The sequence below is a fragment of the Equus quagga genome, chromosome 7, assembly GCF_021613505.1.
Source record: "Equus quagga isolate Etosha38 chromosome 7, UCLA_HA_Equagga_1.0, whole genome shotgun sequence".
Lineage (NCBI taxonomy): Eukaryota > Metazoa > Chordata > Mammalia > Perissodactyla > Equidae > Equus > Equus quagga.
In genome coordinates, this window is record NC_060273.1 from 77,873,358 (window position 1) to 77,898,916 (window position 25,559).

Here is a 25,559-nt window from a genome sequence, read left to right on the forward strand (position 1 = left end):
TCTTCGTGGTCCTAATATGCACCTTATTTTACCTTCCTCTCTACGAAAATTTACACACACACAGCCACCACTGCCTAAACATGAAAGACCCTGTGGTAGGCAGAATAATGGTCCCTCAAAGATGCCTACATCCTAATTCCTGGAACTTGTGAATATGTTAGGTTACATGTAAAAAGGATTTTGCAGATGTGATTAAATTAAGGATCTTGAGATAGAGAAATTATCCTAGATTATCCAGGCGGGGCCAATGTAATCACAAGGGTCCTCAAAAGGGAAAGAGGGAGGCATGAGAGTCAGATTTAGAGAGAGATTTGCTCGTGCATGCTATACTGCTGGCTTTGAAGATGGAGGAAGGAGCCACTGAGCCCAGAAACATAGGCAGTCTCTGAAAGCTGGAAAAGATAAGGAAACACATCTTCTCCTAGAGCCTCCAGAAGGAATGCTGCCCTGCCAACACCTTGATTTTAGCTCAGTGAAACCCATTTTGGACTTCTGATTTCCAGAACTGTAAGATCATAAATTTGTATTGTTTTACATCACCTCGTTTGCGGTCATTTGTTAACAGCAGCTCTAGGAAACTAATACAGATTTTGGTGCCTGGAAGTAGGCTGCTGCTGTTACAGATAACTAAAAATGTAGAAGCGGCTTTGGAATTGGGCAGTGGGCACATCCACAGGGAAGAATTTTGAGGAGCATGGGAGAGAGTGCCTAGATTACCTTGAACAAACTGTTAGTAGAAATATGGATATTAATGACTCTGCTAGAGAGGACTCAGATAGAAGTGAGGAGCACGAGAGGGAAAACATATATCATCTCAGGGAATACCTAAATTGCCATGAACTGTTGGTAGAAATATGGACATTAAAGGTGCTGTCAGCGAGGACTCAGATGGAAATGAGGAACACGTTATTGGAAACTGAAGCAAAGTGGATCCTTGTTATATAGAGGCAGGAACCCATCTTGATCTTAGCCCAGAAAAATCCATTATAGACTTCTGACCTCTAGAACTGTAAGACAACAAATTTGTGGTATTTTAAGCCATGAAGTTTGTGCTAACTTATTACAGCAGTAAAGGGAAAGTAATATAGACCCTATGGTCAGCCCGGAACTCAGACAGTGAACAGTCCTCTCCAAGTCACCTAACTGTTCCCTTCACCTGGCACGTGGGACAAAGAAAGAGCAGTGTGTTAGTTAAGTCATTAATTGCCATTGTATTCATTAATGAATTCAACAAATATTTGTTAAGCACCATGTGTACTAGACAGACACCTGGCTCAACGCTGGGAATATAACGGTGAGCAACAAAATACTTGACGTGTGAATGTAAGGAAGTTACTTAATTCCTATGAGCTTCAATTTCCTTATCTAAATCTTGAGAAAAATAATGTATTTCTTGGGGGAAGGGCAAAAGGGGTGATGAGGCTCACATGTGAGAGGATGGACTAAAATTAGTTTTTGGGTGGTGAACATGATGTAATCTACACAGAATTCGAAATATATTACGATGTACATCTGAAAGCTATATAACATTATAATCCAATGTTACTGCAATTAAAAAAATAACAAACTTTAGAAAAACAAGAATAAAGCACAAAACGATAAAAAAATAACGTATTTCTCTCTCATCTAAGTAGGCAATGCATGTAAAGTGGGTATCACAGTTCTCAATAAATAGTAGCTACTATTAAGTTTTCTTTTCATTGTTCTAAAAGACTATTTGTACAACCCAGGGGGGCAAGAGCACAGGATTTAAAGACTTTGAAATTTCAGCAACAAAGACCTCCCACTGACACACACAATTCCTTGCTAACAGGCCTTAGCTGAGAGAAGGGAGCTTATGTATTCCATGGCTCATCATCAAACACAACCAAGCTCCCAGGCTCAAAGGTGTCCATCTCAGGGCTGTTTACATACCTGGTGCTCTTCTCCCCCCAGAGCTCCCTGACTTGTATCTTGGTGTGTGTCTAATGTAACTCATTCACACAGGTTCAGGCTTCTTGTCTTGCCACAGACTTTTAGGTGACCCCAGGTGATTATGGGAGCAGAGATATGACACGTGCATTCTTGGGTAAGACAGTATCTATGATGCAGAGTCAAAAAAGATAAGAGAGAAGACTTGGGGATGTCACCTCACTACTCAGCTTGGCCCATGATGCCACCTAGAGCAACAGCTCTGGACACAGGATTGCTCCAGTGCTGGAAGTAAACTGAAGCTGGCAGACTTTCTTGGACTATTTACAACAAACTTGATTGTTCAGACTTTCTGTACAGGACAGGCTTTACTTTTTTTTTAAGGTTGCTTGGCTCTTTTTTACATTCAATGGCAGCTATAATTGGGAGGCCCAAGGTGCATATTTGGGATTCAGCAGTCAAGGGACATGACTCTAGTAACAATAAGCTTCTCATCATCCCTGTTCTCTTGTGGATCCAAATTTGGTTCCTAAAAGTTACCTTTTCATATCCTAACCCTCTAGAGCTACGCCTCTTGAGTCTGACTTCTACAAAGCTCTCAATTTCCTATCTTAATACTAGCACAAACGTCCTTTTCCCCCTTATTTTCTTTGGTACTGCCATCCTCAGGACTGCCTTCTCCCACCCTCACCTAGCCCACTCTGTTGGAGACAGACCATTCCAGGCAGGGCTGCTGCTGAGGAAGCTCTTGGTCTCACTGAGACAAGAGTGGAACAGCATTGATCTCTGCTTGCGCTCCTTTTTCTGCCTGTGAGTAACAAGCTCCAAGTGCTAAGGCAGAGAGAGGCTCCTCTCCAATCCACATGCCCTTTGCCAGGCTTCCTGGCAATGAGCTCTCTTATGACCCTTCCGTAGAGGCCCCTAGTCTCTAGCCAGTGCTTGACCTGAATATGTTCCTCCAGATTAGGCAAGGACCTTCTCAACCGCAAAGTTAACTGCCTCTGTGAAAATTAACTTTTCAAGTTTTGGGGGGAATCTGTGCTGAGTTTCTCTGAAAATATTTGCCATTAAAGACCCTTACCATTCTTGGGGACAGGATTTCATTTCTAGTTTACTAGAATCAGTGAGACTGAGGGCAAAGCTTGCTGGAGCTGCAAAGCTTAAAGGAATTATAAGCTACCACTACTCCTCTGTCCTCAACCCAGGCCATAAACAGGTCCTTCTTGTCCAAGCACCTCCCAGCGAGGAGCTCTAAGCCCACCAATTCCAAACAATCCAAGCAATCTTCCTTACCGAATGAAGTGTAGGCTCTCACTCCACTTCCTATTCCCCACAAAGCTCTCAGACACACAGGTGGCCTATGAGCCAAGTCAGATGGCAGAGTTGGTGACCCCCCCTTCCTTATTCCTTTGTGATCCCAGGATGTCCCCAATATAAACTTGAATTTCCCTTTTGATAAGGGGCTTAAAAAACTACAAAGGCTAGTGTGTAAACAAAATTAGAAGGGAGGGTAATTTGGAAACTCTCCTGTCCCACGCAACACTCTTAAATAAAAAGAGAATAAAGTGAATTATTTTTCTAAGATATATTCAAAAGTTGTTTCTCATGATGAAGTTTTCAGGGGCCAGACTGTATTGCTCCAGTAGCACATTAAAGGGATCAATGTTAACTGAAAGAACCATAATGAGTCTCCATTTCCCAACCGTGCATTAGCTGCTTCTCTGCACCTGTGGGCTTTGAAGGAAACCGCAGCCTGAGGGAACAGTTACTGCTGCTCTCCTCTCTTCACCACACCCTCTAAAATGTATGCCCAGGAGCAAAGGTTTGAGTGCTCATGGGATTGGATTTTCAGGAGTCACATGATCTGTTTTGGGCCACTGTTGGGGAAGAAATTCTTTTATTATGTATCATGGCCTCAACCCTGACTGTATTCTGCCCAGGGCTACCGATCCTGGAAAGCTGGTGTAGGAAAAATGAGAGAGGTGCAGGAAACACAAGAGGGAGGGCAAGAACCATCTCAGAATCCACTCATTAAAGAGAAATGTTAAACATCGGAAAAATCAGGACGTCATCATTCTAGTTTTTTTATTTACACGATCATTAAAAATAGATGAGATGAAGAAAGTCATGGATGGACAGAGCCAGCAAAGACTTAAGCTTCATGGCTTCTCCTAGATAGAGGATTCTCATTTCCCTTCCCACACCATCTTGCTCCTTCCCTCCAAGCCAGTTCAGAACACACAACATAAGCTACATAGAGAATTCCAAGAGCCATGATGAGCTCCACACACCCAGCAAGTAAAAGAGCATCTTACAAGGACTCACTTTCCTCAGCTGGAGACCACTGAGCCAAGCTGGCGCACCTGGGCCGAGACCAAGGTGGGAGGGGAGGACACTGACAGGAGGGAGCTGCCCCACCCACACAGATCACGGATCTCATTTTTTTTCCTAGTAATGATATGCACAACCTCCCAGGACTATCATTGCCATGACAACGGCAGAAGTCGAGGGTGAGCAGGTTAGTGGAACAGCACGCTTTCTAAATTCTCGAACACGGCCTGAGGCTGCGCTCACTCATGAAGTGGAAAAATTCATGTTGGCAGTACTCCAAAATAGACTGGAGAAAACTTAAGGATCGCGGCTCCTTTCTGGGGAAGGATCAGAGATGGAGTCTCCATGGAGCCCCTCTGTGGGGTGCAGAGAGGGAGGATTTTGTCAGAGAGGCAGGAATCTCTAAGACAAATAAGAGCATAAATCCCCCTGTGGAACAAGGGCACATAATGTGTCCATTTTCCACAGAGTAAAGAGATACGGCAAATCAGGGCAAAATAATCCCCCGAGGACACAAAAAGACAGGCATTTAAAAAAAATCTCTATAATAGAGCCTTCCCACAGAGACTACTCAGAACAACTAAGACCTAAATTCTAAAACTGAAGGATAGACTCAAACCTTGAAAAACCATAAAAATAGCTGCCATTTACTGAACATCGTTCTCCAGGCTCTGTAATACGTGCGTATTATCTCATTTAATTCTTGCAACAATCCTATAAGGTAGACACGACTATTATCTCCATTTTACAGAAAAGGAAACTGGGAATCAGAAAACTTAAGTAAAGCTCCCAGGGACATACAACTGCTGAGCAGCAAAGCTGGAACTCAAAGGAGGGTTATCCTGACCCGGAGCGTGAGCTCTTAGTGATTATCCCTCCCATATGGGGAAAGGCTTCCTGCTTCATGCAAGAATCATAAGCAGATGCCTTCCTCCCGTGTTTCTGAGCCTCCAAAGATACCAGACAACTCAGGAATATTTACTCTCGACTCTAGACCAGTTCTTAAACTTTAGGGCATATCGGGATCACATGGAGGGCTTGTTAAAACACAGATTGCTGGGCTCCATCCTGAGAATTTCTGATTCGGTAGGTACTGTGAGTGCTGCTGCTCCAGGAACTACACTTGGAGAAACACTGTCTAGTCACTAAACCAAGGCTCTCTAACTAAGCTCATCCTCTTAGTTGCCTTACCTATCTAATTAATCTCACTGTTCAGTCCCAGGATCCGTGGGGTGTTGCTTGACAAGCTATAATGCTATCTTTGGCAGTGCTGTGTGTTTTGGAATTCCCTGAGCCTTTTTGAAAACGGTGAATATCTCCCATTTCAAAAATAATTTGCTGTTGCCTTAGGTAAGTCCTGAAATCCCATGATATGTAGAAAGAGGAAGACCCCACAGAAGACAGCCAACCAGCCTGGTGCCCTCGAGCAGGACCAGATCTTTAGAAGACAGGGGCAGTCTTTTTATAACCTCTCTGGATTTCCTCTAGGAACTGGTCACAAGAGGGCACTCACTAAAATCTCTTCAGAGCATCCACACTGAGAAAGTTAGAGTTGTAAATGTGAAAGACTGGCCCTTTAACGCCCCTCCCAACAAACACCTTCCTCCATCTGAAGAAGCAGCTGTAACTGTCGGTTGGGCACTTCCTATTTCGCTCATTTTCTTTCTCTGCTCAGTCTCACGAGAAGCTGCTAAGGAATTACGAAGCGCGTGGCCCAGATCTGCTAAGACAGAGGCAAGGCTGGAAAAAGGGGCCAGAAATCAGGATTAACTGATTTAATGCCTGACTTGTTTATCCTGCATCATCTGGTGATGTCCCCATTGATCCCTTCAGAGCGTGCCGTCTTATTCTAGGCTTTTGCACATAGTGAAAGTAAATGAACAGTTTAGTGACAAAGCAAAAGAATTCATCAATGGAGGAAAAACAACTGCAAGCACACACGTGCATGAGGATCAGTGCACAGCCAGCCTCTCTCCCTTTGTGCCCACGGCTGCAGCCGTCGTGGGTGCTGGTGTGGGAAGGTGCTAGTTCACAAGAGGGTCTCAGACACAAGTGTAAGAGGCTCAAGCACCAGGAGGAAGCCTTTTGGAAGCAACTGTGCCTTTGTCATGATGCACTAAGGGCATGAGAATCAATGAAAGCCAGGCTCCACTTGCAACTGGAAACAACCAACTTTTTTGAAGCATTTTCTTTTTCTTTGGACGGAACTAATAAATCTTCCTCATTCCATCTTCAGGAGGGCAGCTGAGGGTTACTGGACCGTATAGATGTCAGGATGATCCACACAACCTTAGAGGGTCTGTATCTGGGTCTAGAAATGAGAACCACTGACTTCTGGTCAGCAGGTTAGCAGCCAAATCAATCATAGATTGCACAAAAGTATCCCAGAAAAAAAAGAAGAAGATTAGACATTTATTAGCATTATATGTCAAGCACTATATTCAGCTCTTTCTTTCTTCTTTAGTTATTATGGCGACTCGGTAAGATAGGTGTTATTATTATACTCAATTTACAGATGGGGCAATTAAGAAAACATGAATATAAGCAATTTGCTTCTGCTCACCCAGCAAAAAAGTTTGGAATTGGAATTCAATTCAGATCTGACTCCAAATTATAATCTTAATCTTTATGCCATATTCCCTCCAAATAGTATATAACATATTTTGAGTCATAATACCTTAAAAGTATCAAAAGGACAGAGCAGAAGGCAGAGGAGCATCTCATGGTGCAGAGGTATGTTGAAAAGTATGCTTAGGTCACCCATGGAGTAAATGGAAGATGTAACCTCTGTCCAGCTCAGTCCATGAGGACTCTGATGCATGAGTCAGCAGCCAGGCGTGGTCCTGGATAGAAGGGCTTAGACAAGAGAAGCTGGGGTGGTAGGGAAGGGGAGAAATGGGGACTCCTTCCTAACATTCTTTTGAATCTGAAGGAGAGAGCTTCAGAGGCCCAGAGGCAGATGAAATAATCAGTAGACAGTTCCTATTTTGTCTTTGCCTAGAAATAAACACCAATCAGCATCATCAGTGAAAAGGGAGAATATATTCAAAGTTAGTTCTTGGCTCACTACACTGACTCACAGAGCTTCTTTGAGAACAAGAAAAACCCTGAAATGAGGGCAGGATAGCGGGGCATGATTTCATGTGGCTGCTTTGATTGAGTAGTTCTCACCTTTCCAGACGCCTCCTCATTCTGCACTATTTGGTAGTCTAAAACCACTTCCTCCTCCATCACTTCTTCACTCCATCACTGCTGATTTGTCAATGAATTATTTTATGTTCTTCCCCTTACCATCTGGTAATATTAGCTCTTTAATGAATTACTTTAACTTGTGCATTTGCTTTTTTGAAAAATGTGACTTTTAGTTGAATTATGCAATATTCATAAATAGCAAATGCTGGTTGATTAGAATCAAAGAAAACCCCTAGAGTTGCCAGCAAAAATGGGCCCTTATCTGCACATGTTACTTAGATAGCTTAATCATTTGAAAGCTACCTGATTATTTTTGGAAAGAACTTTTTACATACACACCTATGTCATCTGTTATGTATGTATGTACATATTTGAATTTGGATGGCTTCTTGCAACCAGCCATGCTATGAATATAAAGCAATGGGTACACTTGGATTTGGAGCTAGACACACTTGTGTTTGAACTCCACCTCTGCCACTTACGTCCTATGTGAACTTGGGTATGTTTCTTATCCTCTCTGTGTCTCCAGTTTCTCATATGTAAAGTGGATATAATAAATTCCTTGCAAGATTGTCATGAGGGATAAGTGAGATCATGCATGTAATGTGCTTGGCACAGTGTCTGGATATATTATGGCTCAATAATTAGTAACTATTATCATCATCATGATGTTCTATTAATAGAGGATTATGGTAGACACTATTCGTAGTCTCCATAATCCCTCCTTTCTGAAAACTGCCACAGGGATGGGCCTCCAAAGCCATATTTTTATTATACAACACTGCTTTAGTGACTGGTCAAGAATAAAGAAACTGAAAAAACTGAGTTTTAGCAATTTTTCTTTGCTCACCAAGCCAATGGGTTCTCAATCCAACCTGGCGGATTCTCTTTCCTGAAAGTTTAAATTAGGAATTGGTCTCCATTTATCATCTGAACTAAGAAACTGGGAGGTGGTCATGTTTGGCAATGTGCATATCAAGGCAGTAAAAGTCAGTCTGCAGAATGATGTAGACGTGCAGAAAGAAGCAGATCTGACTTTAACTTGAAGTCAAAGAGAGTGGTACCTTGGTTCTGATAACTTTCCACCACCATGAAAATCTCCATTCCATCCATCCATCTATCTACCTACCTACCTACCTACCTACTTATCTAGCTCCCTTTTGCTTACAACTTTGAGCGGGTTTTCATTGTCTTCAACCAAAAGATCTTTGCTAACAGTGTCATCTCTCTCCATGAGGCCACCAGACCTTCTCTGTGTAGCTTGGTTGGCTTAAGCATTTGAAAGGTATCTGGTTATTTTATAAAAGAATGTTACACACACACATACACACCCCCTTATGTTATCTGTTTTCAACTCCTGAAGGACATTAAGTAGAAAATCAAAATAATCATGTATGTAAGGAAGGTATGCATGTAAGGAAAAGAAGAAAGAATGAAAAGAGAGCCATTAACATTTCTGCTTTTACAAAAACAGGTCATCTGATGGCTTTCCAGAACACAAGCAAGAAAGGAGAGACCCTGGGTCTTTACCTGGTGTTGCACTGGATACTGTTGGCCACTGCTGATCAGGCCCTCCCGGACCAGCCCGTAGAATGCCAGCCTCCTCCAGGTGCACAGAGCTGAGTAAACACATAGACCCAAATAATGGTTAGATCACAAATGTCTTTCCAGATCTCCTTCCACCCTCAGAAAGTGCTTATATCTCTGGAGGCTGGGCTGCAGCTAACACAATCTACTCACGCTTGAACTGAAGCAATTACTGCTGAGTAGTCACCTTGCATAAACTGCAAAAGCATTGCTGACTTACTGCCTGCTATACCATTCAGACAATAAACATGTTTTATCTTTATGGCAACTTTGGTTTTCATTAATGCCACGTGGTGTTCACTAAATCTAACAGGAATCCCATCAAGGGGCTAATGCCATTTTAACATCTTAATGCTGAAGCAGATTAGAAGAGTCTGTTCTGAAAAGCCCCAATCCCCTCTTGCTGGTTCTCCTGTTTCTAGGTTTTTTAGAGCAAAGAGGAAAACACACGAAAATTATTTGCTGATAACTGCAGTATTATTCCAGTTTGGCTACCCAATTAATTCTTAACCTTATTTTCTGTTTTACTCTTTCTGTACCTTTTACTCATAGATGACCCGCCCTACATTTCCTGGGACTAGAGGAAGCCTATTACACTACTCACGGATCCCAGTTCAGAAGAGATTAACTCAGCATGAAATATTGCAGGGAGGGAGACAGGGACTGGGAGACCCTTAGAGGAAGCAGAAATAGAACATAAACTGTTCAAGGGTGGGGAGAACATCATATTCATTTATGCATTTCTAATGCCGGCACATATTAGACCCTCAGATATTTGTTGGATGAATTGATAAAAGAAGAAACAAATGGGACCCCAAGAGTAAATATCATCCAAGAAAACCCTCCTCAAAATTAGAAGGCACTTTTAAACTGGTTTATCTTGCAAATTAAGTTACTAAAAATAACTTATACCATCTGAAGTGGTTACGTGAGGCAAGAGAACAGGAAAACACGAACTATTGTCGGGGGAGGCCATCTATGAGTTCAATATTCTCTTACTTTTTTACTTCAAATGACATGTCTAGAGGAAATCCACTCATTAAGCTGCACCCTATTGCTTACCTTCCCTTCATTTATCTACACCCTAGAATTTTCTCTTTTTTCCAAATATTGATATCCTTCAGGTGTTCCTGGATCCTGCCAGCAAATTATACAGGTTCAATCAGATTCATTCTGAAGACAGTACTACCCTGCAACCAGCTCAGCTCAAAGCAGAATTTTAAAGGAACAGTTACATGGTGTCTGAGACTGGAAAGGCCAAGAAGCCAAGCACGTGTGTGAAAAAAATGAGGATTATTTAAGTTCACAACTCTAATATATGTTCAGTGAACTACATTGTGAGGAATAAATTAGATTTAGCTTCAATTTTTATTTCACTTCTTATCCTACTTAAATCTTATAATATCTTAACTGAAACCTGAATAGGAGCACATTTGGCTTTTTTTTTTTTCCATTTGAAAATGAGATCAGGAAGTGATATGTTTTAGTACTTTATTTTAAACGTAGTTTTTAAGGTGCACCTCATAGCTTTGGTACTTTTCAGTAGAGCACCAATTCAATCGGGAGAGAAGGAGCTGGTATTGTACACCATGCTTTTTCCCATTGTGTGGCTCCACCATAATAGCTCAGATGCAGGCAAAAGCACAAGCTGGTCTCTAAGAAATATGAAGAATCCTTCTGAAACCTAGTATTCTCGCAGCTGCGTGAGTGTTTCTGGCCAGGTTCTAAAGTGACATCTCACCAAGCCAACGACCAATCTTCAGCCCTTCACTGACTGCTTCTCATTCAGAAATAGCACCCATTATAATGATTTCTGCTCAATTTGTAATGCAGTGCTTGAGAATATGTTAATTTATTTTAATTTAATGCATTTTTCATGGGCTAGAGCTAATTTTTCATTAACTCAACACATATTTTGTAAGCCGTCTCCTGAGAAATTGATCTAGGTTTGGTGAAGATCTGCTTAAGAGTTGCCCAGATGTTCTGACGGGCTTTGGTTTGGAGTTTATTTCTTCTTTAAAACTAAATCCTTTTGGTAGTAGTGATCGTTAGTTTTTTGGCCCCCTCATTTGGTTTCCAAAGACACTCACAAATCATGAATCTTTTATTTGGCCCCATGGCAGGGATACTACATCAGCTCTGGGAATCATGGTAGTTCATCAATTACTGTCAAAGAGACAAAGTGGAGAAAGGAAAAATATATTTAATCTGAGTCTTAGATTAATGCTATTACTCTAGGTTAATCTACAGTAAGCTAGATTTGGTCTCCAGATATTTAATAAAGGCCCTACATATGGCTCAACCTCTGAGGAGCCCATGCCATTGATGGCAATAAGAGAGCTGCGAGATGGAGAAGATAAGAAGACTCTAACTCAACAGGGATAAACACCAACAAGAATCACAACCAATTATAGTGGTTGATAGGATATAACAGTTAACGTGTGATAAAAAACCAAGGTAGACAACATGTACATATACATTGCACAATGTACTCAAGTTCAAAAGCATCAGTATTAATTACAATTTTTAAGGGAGGGACAGAAAGTTTAGGTGGAGAAGGGATAAAGGAAGTTGGAATTGCTTCCTTATAGAAATTTTGATGAAAGTACATGGTAGCCTGTCTCTGTGATCTTATGCGAGATTCTTATTTGCTAGCACTTGATAAGATTTGGCACTGAGCACTTCCAATGTTTCAAGGAACAGACACAGAGAAAAAAAATAATGGCATTCCCCTGGCAAAGCAACTAAAGCTTCTTAGTCTTGACAGCTGCTTCCTGCCTGTGGAGACATAGTTCATCTGAGCCACACAAAGCTAAAGGTACTTCTGAGTGAAAGAAGGAGGGAAATACGTACCTGTGCATTCCTGCTCTCAGGGAGGCAGAGTAACGCCAGTCAGGATTGGGCTGTCGTGGCTGCAAAATCACAAAGAGAGTTTTTGTTAATATGGCAAAACAATGATCTCCCAGTGCTGATGTTAACTGATTAGTCGTTTCTTAAATATTCCATGCATCTAAAAAGGGTTTGAAGAATCCATTTCATGTGCAACTCTAAGATGATAGCCATCTATACAGCACTTCAGGAGAAAATGAAATTATCTTATCAGGGTCCTCGCGCAGACTGAATATCATGGAAAACCAGATTTAATGATGCAGTGAGGATCGGTTTTGGATTAGCCTTGCCCCACACAGGTCTGCGTTCTTAAAGCAGCACTAGGGGATGGGCAGTCTGTTTTGAAACAGCGAAAGCTTTCATTATTTCTGCCCTCAAATGCCCCATTAAGGGAACATCCCCAATTTGGTGTTCTAGCTATAACAGGGCACACAACTACACACGTTCTGCTGGTCTGGCTGGACTGCAGAGGACTGCAATCTGCTGCTGGCTCTGCAGACTGCAGCATGTTTGACCAAGGATGGATGTGCCTAGTCATAACGCCAGCAACTGATAACTGCCTCTTCTGCTGATTGAAGAGGAATACTAGAGAGAGGAAAACAAACCACTGCAGAGTTTGACCTTGTTTTGCTACATAATCCTTTTCAGAGAAGTATGCTTGTTCCCTGCTCCTCTGAGTGCTCTGCCTCCTCACTCAATTGCCGTTCACTAAGCTCTGATTGTTGAACAGGGAGTAGCTGAAACCCAAGAAGAACCTGATTCACTCGGCACCGCCTGTGGATTGGGAAGATCTGTTGCCCTCTGTCTACAAACTGTCAGTTCAAAGCGGAGGGGACAAAGAGGAAAATACAGTCAGCTAAAGATGGTCTGGGAATTATGTGCTGACTGGAAGCTCCTCAGGAATCACTGGGGACAAAATCAATCACCATCACTATCTTGTATCTATTAGCAAAAAAATTTTTATAAAAAACCTGGGATAGACGTTCCTCTTGATGTGTTTTCATGGGCAGAGATTAAAGTGGCCCTGTGACTGAATACTGAGGTCTATTTGAGTGGAAAGATGAGGAGATGGAGGTTGTACTCTATATTTTTCCCTGGATTATAATTATCATATTTGGTATACACAAAGCTATAGTAATACCACTAAACTATTTCAAAATGTCAATAGTTCTTGTTCCTGTCATTCTTATAGTGTATTCAATGGATGCACAGTATTTCATAAACACACTTCTTCACAACACCTAGGGAAGTAGTGATCAGCATCTCAACTTCCAGACAGACTTTGGGATGGCTAGATAGTATGCAGAGAGTCAGCCAAAGTCAAGGCCCAGAAATAGCTACATCTCTGGGATACTATACCTCAAATGTCCCCATACACTAACTGCCCTCTTTAGTCCCTTCCACTCTGCTGGCAAGATATGAACATGCAAGCTGCTTCATTCTTGGGTTTCAATTTCACAAAATGCTATGGATGTTCCATATAAAGTAGCATAAAACTATCTACAGATGAAATAAAGGGATTCTCATTTTCTACCATGGCTGTTAGAAGGAACAAAAGAGAAAATATTTGCAAATCACTTTGTAAATCTGAAAATATGACTGAAATACTTTTTATTAATCATATCATCACCATCTCTCCCCTTTACCATCAGCAGCACTAGCGTCAGCTTGTCAGCTGTGAGAACCTTCCCTCAAGAAAGACTTTGACATCTGTTGAGTAAATGTTGCCAATTTTTCTATGATTGGGTAACATTCATGATGAAAATTGCTGCAACTTCATCTTTGGAATGAAATCACCAACCTAATTTTGCTGAAAGGCACAGTTCTAGCAGGAATGACCAGGAAACTCAGTTTGTTATACAATCTCACTTCCTCAATGACATTTAATTTGTCAAGCTGCTATTTTCTATTACAGTCCGTCAGCAACAAGATCCTTCTCAGATTCATTTGCCAGAATCATGGTCATGAGATGTCTTATGGCAGCAAGATCAGGTAGGGAAAAGGTAAGGAAGACAGTAATTAATGTTTTAAGTATTCCCACAATACTAGGCAATGAGATGAGCACTTTATATATATTATTGCATTTACTTTAACACTTCTTTTTCAGATTTTAAATTCTATAAAAGGGATTATACCCGTGTTGTTCATAAAACATATAAACATCCTCAGATATTCATAATACATAGCTATGTCTTCAGAGCCTAGCAGGGTTCAGGTTCTTAAACTTTTAAAATGTTTTTGAATAAATACACTATCTGGGGCCGGCCCTGTGGCCGAGTGGTTAGGTTTGTGTGCTCCGCTTTGGCGGCCTAGGGTTTTGCCAATTCGAATCCTGGGCGTGGACATGGCACTGCTCATCAGGCCATGCTGAGGTGGCATCCCACATGCCACAACTAGAAGGACCCACAACTAAGAAAAATATACAACTATGTACCAGGGGGCTTTGGGGAGAAAAAGGAAAAATAAAATCTTTAAAAATAAATAAATACATTATCTTGCAAGGGCAACATTACTGCACGTAAATTTACAAAATGAGAAATGTGAGCTGTAGAGAGACTAAATCACTTACCTGATTGGTGGGTTTGGCTGATAAACATGTTTAGGTCTTCCTAGCGTGGAAATCTGTGTTTTAAATAAATTTACATGGAATGACATATATTTTTCTTTCTCTTTTTTAACTTTTGGGTTTCCAAGATATTGATTTATTTTAAAATGATACAAGGGGCCAGCCCCATGGCTGAGTGGTTAAGTTCACGCGTTCCACTCAGGTGGCCCAAGGTTCAGATCTTGGGCGTGGCCCTACGCATTGCTCATCAAGCCATGCTGTGGTGGCATCCTACATGGAAGAACCAGAATGACCTACAACTAGGATATACGACTGTGTACTGGGGCTTTGGGGAGAAAAAAAAAAAGAGGAAGATTGGCAACAGATGTTAGCTTAGGGCCAATCTTCCTCACATACACACAAAAATTAATAAAAATAACAATACAAAATTAAAAGTAATAAAATGTACATAGGTTTCATCCAGACTTGATTAAACTTGGAAAAATTCAAGTTGAAATGTTGACTACTGATATACCCCACACAGTGGAGATATATCAAGGCCTTGAACTAACTGTGATTGCTCAGTTCTCTAACACTTGGATGGTACATCCCAGGACTATGCTGAATTTCTTTGGTGAAAACCCCCTGTATGTTCATTGTTTCAAAGCTTAGTCCTTTAGTAAATTAATAGGCACAAAAACTCCCGATGTGGAAAAACTGAATTAGGTAGTTCATATGGGCGATGTAGTATTATTGAAGAAGAAGAATATATTTAATTTTCTATCAAAATTATAACAAAGATTTAATTTACCCTGTAATGGTATTAATTATTTATACCATAGAATATTTGAGCCACAGAAGGGTGAATCACCTCTTCCAAAAAAAAATTTAAAATAAAATAGGTTAAAAAATACGCTATGTCATAACTTATAGGACTCCTCAGGAAATAATATGTTATCTTCTTATCATGGAAATCCATGTTGAAGCTAGCAATAAATGGCCTTCCAAGACATGAGACTACATGTGGCATCTCCTTTTCCTTCCTAATAGGACCCTATTAAGGACGTATACACTGCAGATTTCTCACAGTGATATTTTGTGATCATTGATATAAACTGTGATAGGCAGAATCCTAAGATGGCCCCTAAGACCTCCATACCCTGGTGTACATGTCCTGCATAATCTCCAAGATTGTGAATATGATGGATCTTACTCTGTGGTTAGGTTAGGTTACATGGCACAGTTGGCTTCAAAAAAAGGGAGGTCATCTGAGTTGGAATGACCTAATCACATAAACCCTTTAAATCTGACATCAGAGACAGAAATCAGAGAGATCTGAAGTATGAGAGGGAATCCATGTGAGAGAAGAAGCTCTGAAGATGGAGGGGACCCTGGGCCAAGGACCTGAGAGCAACCTGCAGGAGCTGAGTGTGACCTCCTGCCAACAGTAAGTAAGAAAATGGGGAGCTCAGCCCTCAAGCAACTGGATTCTGCCAACAACTTGAATGAAAGTGAAAGCAGATTCTTCCCCAGGCCCTCCAGAAGAGAACTCTGCCCACTGACGTGTTAATTTCAGCCTTGTGAAGACCCGAGCAGCGAACCTAGTCGCAGCAGGCAGGACTGTAAGGTGATAAATGAGTCTTTTTTTAACCACTAATTTATGGTGATTTGTTACAAAGCAATAGAAAATGAATACATAAACTGTTGGTCACTAAGACAAAAAGGAATACAACATTGAAAATAATCATTGTTAAGTTCCATATTAGTCTTCCAGTAAAGCAAAATGAAAAGGTGATAAAAATGAGAATTCTAGGTGAATATTTGCCTTTGAAAACAGTCATTTACAACTCTAATCCACAGAGCAAAAAAATAAAATAAACATAACTTTAAAATATACCTAACGGGCGCCAGTACAACAGTAAATGCTAGGTTTGCTTAATTCTGAGCGCACAGCCCGCTAGCACAGCAGTTACTCTCCCTCACAGTTTAACTTCCTGGAGCCCAGACTTCTGACCCTGCAAGGCCAGAAAAGAACTGATGTCACTTATGTGCCAAGGAACTATCCTTTCTCTTCACCTTTGCAATGTCAGATATTTCTCTGCATGTGTCAAGTTCAAATTCTTGAAAGAAAAAAAGTATAAGTTTTAGGCTAGCAGATTTAAAACACTGCCAAGGAATCCTCTTGACCTTTGATTTTTGAAATCATGATTGTAGATTATAATGCTCAAAATATCAGGCGAATAAGCTAAATTTATATTCATACTATAATATGCATGGGCAGACTGGGCCAGGTGAAGTCCTACACAAGTCACATTGAAAGACACCCAAAAACCCCCACTAAATTCAGCTAAACCTCTGGACGTGGCGATGGCAATTTTTCCTCAAACATTTGCAAACTGACATCATCCTGACCTCTCATTGAGAGCAAAAATTGGTGGCCAACCAAGGCAAGTAACCAGAACTGATTCTGCTCTTCTGGCAAGCAGACAGCATGCCAACAGACAATTTATAATATGCCAGGCTGAGTCCCTGCAGAGCATTCTGAGTTAGACCAGATGCCCATGTGACGCTCACTCCTGGGTCAGAGGAAAGGGTAGACCAATGACATTCAAGCTATAATAAATAGATTTCTTCATCAGTCAGAATATGTGCAAGATAAAGGGACAGAGAAGAGCTTAGCCATAATTCCATCTGGCTCAGCAGATCTGCAGAAGAAGGGAGGAAGGAGGTAATTTGAAGAAATTATTATATTATCAGACAAAAGAAGACAAATCTCTTCTCAGAAGAACAGCCCCGTAACCAACATGGAAATGGTAAAACAAAACAGCCCCACCCACTCAGAGGATGTGGATGTGACCATCAGAGGATGAAACACTGGAATGGAAGTTCTCAGATACAATTTCCTTGCCTATTCTGACCATGGTGCAGTTTTTATAAATTCACCACCATGCCACTTTACAGTAAGCGTAAATTCTGGTTCAGGACAGTCACCAGATAGAAAAGTCAGTCCTGGGGGAATAAATCAGGTGCCACTGAAAGAAAGGCTAACCCTTTCAGGTCACTATATCTGGAATTAGGGTGAATATGTACGCTCAATGGCAGAAATAACTGAAGATTTGGTAACTACAAATTGCTTTAAAATAAGTGAAAGTGACGCCAACAACTCTTTTCTGCTACTCTTTTGTGACTTCCACATCTTATGCCAACTGGTCCCACTGCCACAGTTGGACAAATCTGCCCAGAGCACTCAAAGTGAGTCACTAGCAGTCACAGGACCATAAATGCACAGAATCCACCTTAAGATTTGGTTCCTTTTCTTGGAGATTCTGAAGAGGGTACTACCTACATTCAATAACAGGTTTTCAGAAGTCTCCAAAGAGAAATTCTGCCCCATTGCCAAAAGTTACTTGAAAAACCTCACTACACGAGTGGCTTGTGAAATAAGCTCACTCCAGCAAAAGATTAGAGTCTGGTGTTAAAGGCTGATGTTTAAAAGCAACAAGAGAAAAATCAGAGAAAGACAGAGATAAAAGATCTTAACAGGCTTTGCCAATAGTAAAACAAATAAAAATATATTTACTCACTGATCCATTTGTGACCTACTTCTATGGAAGGAATGACTCTTTTTCCAAAGCAGTTCATTTATAGTACTAGGTGAGCCAGTGGTAGCCTAAATGCCTGAGTATCCCAAATCAAAAGGAGTATAAACACTTGGATTTCTGTTTACTCAAAACTATTTCAAAAAGCACAGTTTTTGGAGTCAGACAGGCATGACTTAAAGTACCACTTTTAAGTGATTGTGACTGTGTATGCTACTTACCCTCTCTGAGCTTGTTTCCTCATATGCTAGAGGTTGGATAAATGTTTGTTTAATGTATGACTTACAGATAATGAAACCATACATATAATGCAAAGCAAAACATTGTTATATAGCAGGGTGGTCAGTGAGTGCAAATTTCCTTACTCATCCTTTCCAATCCCCATCTAACTTCAATGTCGGCACATGGCATTAATTGCACCCCAGGACCCTCCTGCACCTGCAGTAATAGGGCACGGAAAAGAGAAAGCCTAACATGAAATTGAACAGGTTGATCAAGCAGTGACTTTCAGAGTTGAGTGATTTTGTTCCCATTTTGCCACGCTATGACAACATGACTCACTCTCTCCCTATAACTGCACTAATTTCAGGCGCAGTAGATTTTAGAACTCTTCACTGGATTTCCAAAAGTGTCTGCAGAAATTTGCCTTTATTAAAATCATGCACTCTCCTGGCAAAATCTCACAGGAGTAAGCACTTTTCTGACATAATTTTCTCCCTAGATTAAAGGTTTGTGTACCAAAGTACATAATAACAGGCAGGTCAGTGTAAGACAGAAATAGTTCATGCATCAAATTGCCCCAAGCTTTGAACAAGGAGAGGGAGGGTAAGAATGTCAATCCTGGGAGCTTCCGGTTCACAGCTGGGGGCAAAACTGAGCCCACCCAGGCCTGCTGTTGGTTCCTCTTCACCCTGCAGCCCACCCCAGGCCCAAAAGGGCTGCACAGGAATTTAAGCAAATGTCTACAGCATCCTTATTTAAAGCTAAGGCCTTTTATATGCTTCCAAAAGCTATCCTCTAAAGAATTCTGGAAACTCCTTGATTTTTCCCTGTTTTTCTTAATCTGCAATCTGCCTCCTGTGGCTGCTCAGCACTGACTAACATCAGGCTGTTCTGATAAACCTACCTACAACATGGATGGGAAATTCTCCCCCTAAGCCATCTCTGTTTTCTCTGTGCTTATATACTACTTTAAGATTAGTATGAATTTAGAATGTGAAAATACAGACATTAATAAAAAGACAGCAATATGTCAATGAAAATACATCACAAAAAAATACAGGAGGGACAAATATTACTAACTCATTTTGTAGTAGCTGCACAAGTCCTAGCTACAAAATAGTTGTTTGGGGTGATAACAATTCACTGCTATTTATGGGACAAAATTTTGGCTTCTGAAATCCAAGTTTAAAATATCACAAAGCAAATCCCTACTATTTCAAGCATGCGCATGGACACAAACACATCTACACATCATGCCCTGTCAATAATTTGCATACATTCTTCATAATAATGAGCAAGCTGTTCTTACGTCTACCTAAAACTTAAAATCAGTGTACTCACTAACACCTGTCTTTCATGTACAGTAAGCCACCCATTTTCCAAGGCTTTTGCAACCAACTTTTAGATCCAAATAATGAACGTGTGCTTTGGAACATGTCAGAGTATTGTCATTTAACTTAAAGACATGAGGGGCTTGAAGAGGCTACTTCACACCTCATCAAAACCTTAGGTACTGCCAATAGGAAATCAGAAGATTATAGATGGCATTCAAGTTAAACGTAGGGAAATCCTCTTACAATGAATTATATGCCAAGAAAGGTGACTAATGGGAGAGTTCTTTTCCTCTTTTCTTTCTCCCCACTCCCAGCTGGTCCTGACCTTCACCAGCACCCCACGTCCCTACTCCACTCATTCTAATATCTCCCTGGCCAACCATACAAATTGGTTCTTGGTCTCTCTGCCTTACCATCAACCATTTCCTCTGACAACCTCTACAGAAGAGTTAGCACATCAAACAACCAAAGCAAACTTTGGCTTCAGGGTGAGGTCCACATTCTACGGCTTGATCACCTCTGCACTAGTTCAGTGCAATTACTGGAAATATTAACTGGATAATTTTCACCATAGACAGTCCAAGGTATAAACAGGAACAGTATACAGAGGTGATCACCACGGCCTCTAAAGGTCCCAGAGCTTTGTAAAAAACAACACTTCTACAGGATTTCAAACGAGAACTTTCCCTGCAGATAATAGGACAGAGGCCATTTCTCTTTGAATCTCATAACATTACTCCCTACAGCATCATCTCATTCTCAAGCCTGTTCTATTTCTCCACAGAGCTGTGCTTTAACATCAAATATTTAAGACCAATCCTCATTTCTCAAACAATTTTATGGTCAGGGCTTTATAGATCTGAAAATAAGATGAAAAGCAAAACCAATTCTCTGGTGCTATTTTTCTAGAGAGGAAACAGTAAATTATAATCAAATCACATACTACATATATATACTCAGTTTACCAGATAACCTCTGTCACTGTTAATAACTCGATAAAGCCACCACATGATATGGGGGAGGGATATGTGAAAAATGCATGACTTTGTTGAAGACCCCTTGACTGCTACCTCACCTCATTTTGAGAAACAGCCTCGTTTTTGAGAATAATCAGGTTCCCGGCACTCGGCCCACTTTGGCCTGTGAGGTGCCTGCTGTCACCGGCTGCTGCTTGGGTTCCCCCAGGCCCCGGTCCTGTCTGGGCCCCTGTGTTGTAAAACATGAAAGTATCACTCCCTGAGCCTGCTGTCAGACAGGCCTTGTAGCAGTAGGTCTTAGTGAGGGAGCCATTCCCTCGCACTTCAATGAAGTGAGGCTGCACTTTGAGGCCATGCGGTAGCCTGGCATCGATATTGTTATTGGCCTGTTTGTACAGTTCTGCAGGGGAGCGCTCCCTCACTCCACAGAAGCCTCCACAGCACGCAGTGCCATATGCAGTGTAGTGGTAGCACTTGATGATGCTCAAAACAATGATTGTCAAAAGAAATATAAAAGACACTGTGCTTAATGCTATTATTAGATAAAGTGTAATTTCAGAGTATGTCCGAGGACTCTTAACATGTCTCTGAGTATCAGGGAGGATTTTGGAGACTCTGTCCACCACAGCTATTGTAATGGCCACAGAGGCTGACAGTGATGGCTCTCCGTTGTCTCGGACCACCACAGTCAGGTTGAAGGTGGTGCCACTCTCGTCTCCCATCTTCCTGGTAGTCCTAATTTCTCCTGTGTGGAGCTCCACTTTGAAGAGGTCCAGGTCAGAAGACTGGGCCAGATGGTAAAAGAGCCAAGCATTTTGCCCAGAGTCTGAGTCCATGGCTATGACTTTGGTGACCAGGTAGCCAGCAGGGGCAGTCCGAGGCACCATCTCAATGGCTGCTGACGAATTGGTTGAGGTAGGATACAGGATGTGAGGGGCATGGTCATTCACGTCCACTACATACACATTGGCGGTCACAGTGCTGCTCAGTGGTGGGCTCCCCTTGTCCTGGGCCTCCACAGTCACAAAGAACTCCCGAAACTTCTCATAGTCAAAGGAGTTGACAGCGTAAAGGCTGCCACTAGCACTGTTAATGGAGACATAAGAGGTGACTGGTAGCCCTTGAATCTCCCTCTCCAGGAGGGAGTAGGTCACCTCTGCATTCTCCTTTTCATCCGGGTCTGTGGCTTGCACAGAGCAGAGCAACACCCCTGGCAAATTGTTCTCCTGGATGTAGATGGAGTAGGAGTCCTTCTGGAAACTTGGTGGATTGTCATTGATGTCAGAGATCTCAACCCGCAGTGTCCGCTGGGATGTGAGCTGTGGTATTCCTCCATCAGTGGCTGTCACTGTGATGTTGTAGGCAGCCACTCGTTCCCTGTCCAAGGGGCCATTCACCACCAGTGTGTAGGAGTTTCCAAAGCCATTCAGTCGGAAAGGCATTGTGGCCTCCAGGCCCAGACTCACTTTCCGGTTGAGGCCTGAGTCTTGGTCATTGACGCTGAGAAGGGCCACGACGGTGTTAGGTGCAGCATCCTCAGGCACTGGGCTATACAGGTCCGTGAGCACCACCTCTGGTGCATTATCATTCACATCCACGATGTCCACCAGCACCTTGCAGTGACCCACCATGGGCACTGGACCCCGGTCAGTCGCCTGCACATAGATCTGGTAGGAAGAGGCCTCCTCATAATCCAGCGCTCCACTTACCCGCACTTCCCCCGTCCTGGCGTCGATGCTGAAGAGCTGCCTCTCCCGGTCCGACGTGTAGCTACTTAAGGAGTACCTGAGCTCGCCATTGGAGCCCTCATCCGGGTCTGACGCATTCAGCCTCACTACCAATGTGCCTGGGGGCGCGTCCTCCCGCAGCTGGACGCGGTAAGTGGACTGATCGAAGGTGGGAGAATTGTCGTTAGTGTCCAGGACACGCACAGAGATCTGTGCTGTGCCCGAGCGGGCTGGGCTGCCCCCGTCCACAGCTGTGAGAACCAGGTGGTGTAAGACAGCCTGCTCGCGGTCTAGGCCCTTACGCAGCACCAGCTCCAGCACCTTACTGTTCTCCTGCAGGGGTTTAAGGTCCAGCTCGAAGTGCTCGCTGGGGCTGAGCTCGTAGGTCTGCACCGAGTTGGCGCCCACGTCGGGGTCCTGCGCGCTCTCTATATGAAAGCGCGCTCCAGGTGCCACCGATTCGCTTACCTGAAGCTGGTAGTCCGGCCGCGGGAAGCGCGGCGAGTTGTCGTTGATGTCCAATACCTCCACCTCAACGGCGCTCACCGCCACGGGGCTGTGCGCCAGCACTTCCAAGCTGAGCAGGCAGCGAGGCCGCTGCTCACACAGCGCCTCCCGGTCAATGCGCTCGTTGACGAAGAGCGCTCCACTTGTCAGGTCCAGCTCCAGGTAGCGCGGGCTGGGCGCACCCAGATGGTTGATGCGCAGGCAGCCCGGCCCCAAGCGCCGCAGCTCCAGTCCCAGCGCGCTAGCCACGTTGCCCACAAGCGCTCCGGGTGCCTGCTCCTCCGGCACCGAGTATCGCAGCTGGGAGGTCGCTGGGCCTGGCAGCAGCAGTAGCAGCAGGAGAGGCAGCGGCAGCAGCCAGGACATGGACAGCCGGAGTCGCGAATGCTCTGTCGCCCCAGGTCTGCTGCCCGCCAGCTCCATAGCCGCCGGCCGCGGCGGAGGCAGCCGGGCAGGGCCGGAGGCAGCAGCTTCCCCGGCCGCGCTCCACGCCCGGGCCCCGCCTCTACCTCCGCTCGTGCCGCCCTGCGCCTGCTCCCCCACGGCTCACGCGCTAGCAAACGCCGGGGGCCGCTCCCCTCGCAGGCCCTCCGTGGGGCTCCTGGCCCCGCCGCCCCCGCCGACTCCCCATATCTCAGCTCCTCCGCTCGCCTCGGAGTCGCTCAGCCTGGCTTCGCTTCCTGCCGCGCCGCCGCCGCCGCCGCCGCCGCTGCTGCTCCAGGGGGAGGGAGAAGGAAGCAGAAGGGGAGGGGAAGGAGTGCTCAGCAAGTCCGGCCCCGATTCCACACCGAGGTGGCGGACCGCGACCTGGACTGATCAGCCGCTCCAACCGCTCCAGCCCCGGCTCCTTCTCCCTGGACCTGCCGAATCCCAGCAGACCGCGGAAACACGGCCACTCCCTTTCTCCCTGCCCCCACCGTCATTTTCATCCAGTCTCCGCGGTCCCTAGGCTGCTTAACGGGTCTTGTAAGGAGATTATTCTAGGAAAAGCAGTTAAATCTCTAGGACTCGGACTATCAGCTCCCCAGGAAAAGATTTCCAAGCGCAATTCAGCAAAATAAACTGAGGGCCTTAGCTAAGTATGGGTGCATGGGCGGCGGCTCCACGTTCAAAGGAGACGAACGCCAGGGAGGCGCTCTGGGGTTACTGATGATGGGGACTATTTACCTGTCCCTCATGTTTTCCCTGGAATACTCCTAAGTACTGCAGAAAGTGTTCAACTCCTAGGGCAAAGGCAGGGGGATGGCAAGCGCTGTCCTCTTTCGTGCAGCAAGCCTAAAACTAGCATCCTGGGATCCAAACACTCAATTCTGCTCCTATCCATGTGGCCCTTACTTTCGTTGTATGCCTTTGCAGATAACCAATATTTCAGGTTTTAAAATTCTCTCTTTAAAAAATTGGCTCCATGAAGCTGCAAGCTAAGCTCTTATTTGACCCCTTTTGATTATAGTGGGGAGAATCTAGTAGAATTCGAAAGAGATTCTTCCCTCAAGGTTTTCCTTATTTTACTTCAAATCTTTTTCATTTATCACCCAAGACATTTTCTTTGTTCTTTCAGGACTGATTTTAAAATTTTTCTTTAATGGATGACAATGTCTTCCAGAGCCTGCAAAACCGTTACATCAAGAGAGTTACTCTTGATCTCCCAAGCCTGGCGGGAATTCCAACTCCATTAATGCTTTGCAGTGAAAAGTCTGCTGTTATTAAGCAAAATGTGGGAGACGCATTTATCTTACAATACACAGCAATTTCAATAGCTGCAGCTCTTCTTCCATAAATATAAGGCTCCCTTACACCTATGGGCCTCAGTTCCCCTAAGAGTCCCCCTTGTATTGCGGCAGACGCAACAAAAGGACAACCAGGTCTCTTCAGTGAAGGAGGCAGAATGATCAGAGCAAGGCTTTCTGTGCTGTGTCATTGCCTCTGCTTCTCTGTTCTGAACATCCACTCTCCGTAGGCCCTCTCATCTCTTCCAGAGGAGTTTAAAATCCATTGCCCCACATGCAAGAAGCATTCATTAAAATGTCCTTTCTTTTCCTCATCTCCCAGCATCCTCTCACTCCTAGATCTTCCTCTGTGGGTCATTTTCTAGCTATGGACTGGAACGCAGCCAGAATGAGACCTGGCATTTGGCATGCTTCCCTCCTTGACGGGATAGTTGAAGAGGCCAAGGCAATGATCCTGACACCCAGATTTCAAAGGCCTGAACTAGCACATCCCTTCTACCCACCAAGTACACTCGCTGACAACCCTCCATAACCTAACTAATTTTATCTAGAGAAGCTCCCAGCTTCCTCCTATCACTGCTGCTTCTTGTTTGTCCTCTTTGTTCCCTCAAGGGTGCAGAGTGGGAAGCAATTTCCATCACATTCTATTCCTGTCTCCTTTCTTAGGTCTCTGGCTTCTCCCTCTCTGTCTGCTTCCTCCCAGAATATTCCTACAGTAACTCTGTCTCTGCTGTGGTAATTTGATCTCAGAAAGCCTTAAACTCTCAAGTGCACAAATTGTAGGCCTGGCCTATGTCTTCACCCATTACTTATTTCTGAAAATAAATGGCTTAAAAGTGGAATCAAGTTATAAGTTGTCAGGAAGAGTGACCTTTCCTTCCCTCATCTTCTCCCAGGCCCTCACAGTCACTGCCACCTCTGCCCACAGCTCTGAAACCTGGCCACTGGGTATTGACCATGCATGGACTTGTGCCCCTGAAAAGATCACAGGCACTTAAGGAAGAGATTAAA

The 25,559-nt window shown here is 43.5% G+C and overlaps 1 protein-coding gene across 2 annotated transcripts in view; it reads right to left on the reverse strand.

Annotated features, from left to right (window-relative positions):
* Positions 1-23,531, reverse strand: part of PCDHAC2 (protocadherin alpha subfamily C, 2) — a 42,497-nt gene extending 18,966 nt beyond the window's left edge. For both annotated transcript variants that reach the window (XM_046667360.1, XM_046667359.1), the window contains exons 1-3: positions 20,686-23,531; positions 11,875-11,933; positions 8,965-9,053 (exon numbers count right to left, since the gene is read on the reverse strand). In XM_046667360.1, coding sequence (XP_046523316.1) covers positions 8,965-9,053; positions 11,875-11,933; positions 20,686-23,244 — 2,707 coding nt within the window. In that variant the 5' untranslated portion in view covers positions 23,245-23,531. The remainder of the gene's footprint in view (positions 1-8,964; positions 9,054-11,874; positions 11,934-20,685) is intronic.
* Between the last annotated feature and the right edge of the window lie 2,028 nt (positions 23,532-25,559).